The following is a 6000-nucleotide window of genomic DNA, read 5'->3' as shown; positions in this document are numbered from 1 at the left end:
AAAGTTCATTTCATAAGAAACTGTCATTAGGGCATGATTGAGGGAAATCTCCACTCACTAGGCATCTGCCATTTTCACAACTGAAACTGATGAATGCCTCAGGAAAGGGGAAAAAAAGTGCAAGTAAGAACAAAAGCTCAGACTCTGAGACCTTTACTCTGGTTGAATCACAGAGTAAACACTTTGGTAACAAATAAAGTTTACATTTTCCTGGGAGGCATGAGGTGAGGATTAGATAGAACTGGAGGGGGGGTCTTTTTGAAAGTGGTGCTTAGTAGGTGGCTGATTTTGAGACAGTGTTGTGCAATTCCCCAATGTGGCAAAACCTGTAGAACTACAAATGTTCTCCAGTAAGCTGAGCCAGGTTGGGTCTTTACTAAGAGAAGTTCAAGGAATTCTACACCCAGACCCCAAATTCTGCTTCTTTCCCATAGGTAAATCATGTGGAACTCCTTCTGAGCCCACAAATGGCAAAATGGAAATAACTGGAGAAGGCAAGTTTGGATCAAGAATTAATTATTCTTGTAATGAAGGGTGAGTTTGCAGTAGCATTTGGGGGGTGGTGAGGGGAGGTGACGGTTCAAAAATTGTAACAGCAATTTCTAAACAATAGTATTAGAGAGGAGAGTCAAACTACCTACCCCTTAAAACAAACCAATAGGATTTCTAAGCGAAGGTGGTAGCTTCAATACCGGCATTTAAATACCCTTGAAATGATTAAGCATATATTTCAAAAATAGATAAAAAATCTAGAAAATGGGGGGGGGGCTGTTGTACACCAAATTAATGCACATAAAACCAGGGGAAGCATTCATTGGATGGGGAGGACCAGCTCTCTAAAGAAGCAAATGGAACAAACACTAGTTGACCCACAAATATATTCTCTCCTCAAAGCACCAAGAGCTGGGGATGGTGGATTCAGGAGGAAGTGGGAGTGATTTGTTTGGGAGGATGGAGCAGGTGTGAGGAATGGGCAGATCTGAATTGTGATAGCTCCTCCCCAGAAGTGCTCACAGTGCAAGCATCATGCTGGGGACATCTTCTTGGCCTATCCTTGGGGGAGGCACCCATTTAGGAAAGAAGTAGGGGGACTGCTTCACCTTATACTTCACTTTTGCTTTGCTTTTTTGCTCACTTATAATACATACAAAATAATATATGTGAACACTTAACATAGCAGTAACAATAAAATGAGCTCCAGTGTATAAACTACTCACCTTAGAAATATTACTAGTACCTTTGGAGCCTCCTGTGTGCCCTTCCCAATTCTCGTTCCTCCACCTCCAGAACGTCTCCAGAAGTAAGCACCATTCTGAATTTTATGTTTTTCATTCCCTGGAGTTTCTTTTTTTTAATTAAAAAAAATATTTTTATTGATTTCAGAGAGGAAGGAGGAGGGAGAGAGAGAGAGAAACATCAATGATGAGAGATAATCATTGATTACCTGCCTCCTGCACGCCCCCCAGTGGGGCCCAAGCCTGCAACCCAGGCATGTGCCCCTGACTGGAACCCAACCCGGGACCCTTCAGTCCCCAGGCTGACACTCTATCTACTGAGCCAAACCAGCCAGGGCTGGAGTTTCTTTTTTATCTCCTCCCATGCATCATCCTAATCAGTATATGTATTTTTAAAATATGTATGTTTTTTTATTTCAGAGAGGAAGGGAGAGGGGGAGAGAGAGAGAAACATCAATGATGAGAGAGAACCATTGATCAGCTGACTCCTGCATGCCCCCCACTGGGGATCTAGCCAGCAAAATTTCTGAATGGGCCAGATATTGAGTTGAAATTAAAAAAAAGGAGTATGGGTGACTCCAAGATTTTTGGTTTGATCTGAAAGCAGGAAATACCAGCAATGGAATAGAAGTATTTTTTTTTCTAACACTCAACACTAAATGGTATATATATTTTTTAAATTAAAAAAACACAAATTTTTATTGATTTCAGAGAGGAAGGGAGAAGGAGAGAGAGAGAAACATCAATGATGAGAGAATCATTGACTGGCTGCATCCTGCATGGCACCTACTGGGGATTGAACCCACAACCTAGGCATGTGCTCTTGACAAGAATTGAACCCGGGACCCTTCAGTCTGCAGGCGGGTGCTTTATCCACTGAGCCAAACCAGCTAGGGCTTAAATTTTTAAAAAATAATTCTTTATTGTTGAAAGTATTACATATGTCCCCTCCCCCCTCCCCCCATTGTCCTCCTCCAGCCCACCCCACCCCAGGGGCACATGTATTTTTAATTGCTGTTACCCCGGTGTGTTAAAAAAATTTTAAATATTATTTCCAACTGAAATTATTATTAGTCACATATATAAAACAAAGAGACATACATACATACACATACATACACTACCAGATAGAAAAACGTTTTAACTAGAATTCTTTCTAGGATAGACATTGTGGCTTAGGAAGGTGAAACCCCTAAAACTCCTAAGGGGCTATCATGTGCAAGGCAAAGGGAAGAAGTTGCTTGTTACTGCAGAGAAGCAGGAATAGAAAGACAAGTGAGGAAGAGAATAAAATGCCAAATGGCACCCACTCCCCAGGGCAACAGCTCCCTAAAACTGCCCCCAAATAAAATGCTTTGAGCAAGTGGATTTAGGGAGAGACATATAAAAGGGCAGGTCCACTCCACGCCTACTCCACCAACAGCTGTGTCCATAGGAGATTATTCTGGGTGGTTTCTCAGAGAAACCTCCCTTGCCCATGTCTCCTGGTCCTCTTGAAAGACAGTCTAGATCAGTGATGGCGAACCTATGACAGGCGTGTCAGAGGTGACACACGAACTCATTTTTTTGGTTGATTTTTCTTCGTTAAATGGCATTTAAATATATAAAATAAATATCAAAAATATAAGTCTTTGTTTTACTATGGTTGCAAATATCAAAAAATTTCCTATATGTGACACGGCACCAGAGTTAAGTTAGGGTTTTTCAAAATGCTGACACGCCGAGCTCAAAAGGTTCGCCATCACTGGTCTAGATAAATGTCTCCTTCTCCTGTTGGCACCAGGAGTGGGAAGCTCATCCTCACCAGAAAGCCAGAGAACAGGACAGAGAGTTTATTCTCCATCGCGAGGGTTGGACATCCCCCACTCCCCATCTAGTGACATCAGGCAGGCCAGCAAAGCACCTTCACTCCCACCGGCAGCAGGGACACATCCAGAACTTAGCGGAGCCAGAAGAAGGAAGCAGACCAGATGGCATTACAAGGCTCAGAAGACTGAGCTTTCATTGGAACTAAAACAAAAGGAGGACAGAATCTACCCAACAACTAAATGACATCCACTGCTGTCACACTTTACATTGATCTCTGATTGGCTTATTTTGCTGTTTGAATAAAGCTTGCGCTGCTATATCTATCTATCTATCTATCTATCTATCTATCTATCTATCTACACATATAGCAGCAGACACACACATACACACACACACACACACACACACACACACACACACTAGAGGCCCAGACAGGCACCGGTGGGGGTCTCTCAGCCTTGCCTGCTCCATCTTGCAATCTGGGGCCCCTTGGGAGATGTTAGAGAGCCAGTTTTGGCCCGATCCCTGCAGGCCAGGTCGAGGGACCCCACCAGTGCATGAATCCATGCACCGGGCCTCTAGTATGCATATAAGATTTTTGGTTAATCTCTTCCCACCCTCCCCCTTTTTTTTTTTTAATATATTCTATTGATTTTTTGCAGAGAGGAAGGGAGAGAGATAGAGAGTTAGAAACATTGATGAGAGAGAAACATCAATCAGCTGCCTCCTGCACATCTCCCACTGGGGATTGTGCCTGCAACCCAGGTACATGCCCTTGACCGGAATCAAACCTGGGACCTTTCAGTCCGCAGGCTGACGCTCTATCCACTGAGCCAAACCAGTTTCGGCCCCACCCTCCCCTCTTGCCCCTTCCCTCTGAGAGTCATGTTTCCATGCCTGTGCATTGAACATCTGCCCCCTGGTGGTCAGTGTGCATCATAGCTACTGGTTGAGTGGTCGACCCGTCACTTAGGTTTTTATATATATAGATAGCATTGTTCTAAATATACCAAATAACACTTGACAATTATTTGGTATTATTTGTCTCAATTTGTAATAGTATCAAGTCTGGCCCTAGCTATACCAACTCTCGTGAATGGCTCACCACAACATTCCATCACTATACAAAGCCTCTGTTGAAGTAAATATAAATGTCACTAAATTTTCCAAATTTTATGGCACACTTTAAACAGTTTGGGGCATACTAATTGAGAATTTCTGCCTTTAATATTTAAAATATGAGATTAGTGTTCAACTCTCTTTGTTCTGCTTGGATTTCCTTTGGTTCCACTTTGATGAATCTTATTTACCTTAGATTTACATAAAAATGTATCTGAAGTTGATAAAGAAGAGAGATTCCATCCAGTTTAGAAAGTATAAAGGAGAAAATTTAAAAGTCCCAATACAGACATAAAATTGGAGAAATTGGTAGTATGACAAAAGGAAATTGTTGTTCTGAATTCTTCAAGATGGTGGTCTCTTGTAAGTAACAATCTAAGCAGGGACATTAGAATGTAACATTCATTATTCTTTGCCTCTAGATACCAACTCATTGGTGAAACTTCTAATTATTGCGCCATCGTAGGCAATACTGTCGCCTGGGAAAATCGAGTACCTGTTTGTCAGAGTGAGTTGAAATCTTTTCTATTACCTTTACCAGTAGAGGCTAAGTTTCCACCTGAATTTATAAAAATTTGAATTGAATTAATTCCTTTAGTGCATTCTGTCCTTCAGATAGTTGAAGACAGTGCTACTGTCCTCAAAGTGCTTGTGGGTTTCCTGGCAACTGTTTAAGTTCTTCCTTATCTCGGGATGTGCCTTTTGTAAATCCGGGGACTTAAATGCATAAAAGCCTCTAAAATGTATTTCTACTTCAGTTAATTTGGAATTATGTTGGTTCTACCGTCCCCAGTATAATAACCATTCTGCTTGGCAAATAAATACAGAACGATAAAGCGATGCTCTCCAAGGTTCATGAAGCTGTGGAAGAATCAACACCCTCATGTACGAGGGTTCAACAAACCCTCTTGAAAGGCACCCTGTACTATACGCCTCAAAAGTGGGTACATACAAGACCTACTTCTTAGAATTCACACTTAGGAAATAAACACAGCTTTCTGCAAGGAGTTCACTGTAAACGCATCATTGCTGCATTCTTTATAATAGTGAAATGGTTCCAATCACCTAAATGTACTACTTGTTTCAAAATATGGTTTAGAAAGAATCTGCCAGAAGGAAGGAAACGTGATAAAAATGACTACATAAGATTTCCTAAGGAACATAAAATAGTCATGCAGCATTAGAAGAAATATATCTGTACACTGGAATTTTATTCAGCCATGAAAGGAAAACATCTGGAGAAGCACTTAATGACATATAAAGATGTTTATTATATCTATTTGATGTGGGAAAAAAAATCAGATGACAAAACAGTTAGTATGGCAATAGCTCATTTTATTAAAAGATCATATATCTATGCCTATTTCTATATTTTCATCTCTATCTCTAATTCTGTAACCATTTTTATATTCAGACCCTGGTAACTAGTTTTAAGCCTCTTTGGTGAAGGCTGTGGGGCAGGGGGGTGGGGTTCCTATACCTTTTGGCTGTGTAGCAGGGTGCTTCTTCAAGAAGATTCAAACTCCCCTTTCTTCAAGCTCCTCTGTGTCTGCAAACTGGTTCTCAAGTCTGGGAATTGGCTGACGAAGAACCACACTCTGTTTTATAGGGTTTCAAGTTAGGTTTCTGGTCACCAGACCTAGATCTTTTCTGCTTATACAAACCTTAGTTCACTCTTCATCTACTTCATCTCTTGAGACTCCATGATCAATTAACTGATGACAAAGGTCTCTGCAGATAAATCATTCTGATTTGTTTCAATTGCCTCTGGCAGTTAAGGGCTGCCACTCGGCCTCTGCCATTCTGAGGTCCTGTCATCCCCCTTGATTTCAGGGAA

At 41.3% G+C, this 6000-nt stretch overlaps 1 protein-coding gene across 1 annotated transcript in view; it reads left to right on the top strand.

The window, feature by feature from the left end:
* Window positions 1-475: 475 nt before the first annotated feature.
* The window catches only part of CR1 (complement C3b/C4b receptor 1 (Knops blood group)), a gene marked incomplete at its 5' end in the record, with an annotated part of 60732 nt that continues 55207 nt past the window's right edge, over window positions 476-6000 (top strand). Inside the window, 2 exons of the mRNA XM_081113294.1 lie at window positions 476-534; window positions 4586-4671. Of these exons, the coding sequence (XP_080969420.1) occupies window positions 476-534; window positions 4586-4671 (145 nt within the window). The remainder of the gene's footprint in view (window positions 535-4585; window positions 4672-6000) is intronic.

Source organism: Myotis nattereri (assembly GCF_964212035.1).
Source record: "Myotis nattereri genome assembly, chromosome: 18".
Taxonomy (NCBI): Eukaryota; Metazoa; Chordata; class Mammalia; order Chiroptera; family Vespertilionidae; genus Myotis; species Myotis nattereri.
The sequence above is the reverse complement of the archived record's forward strand: the minus strand, read 5'-3'. Positions and strand labels throughout refer to the sequence as shown.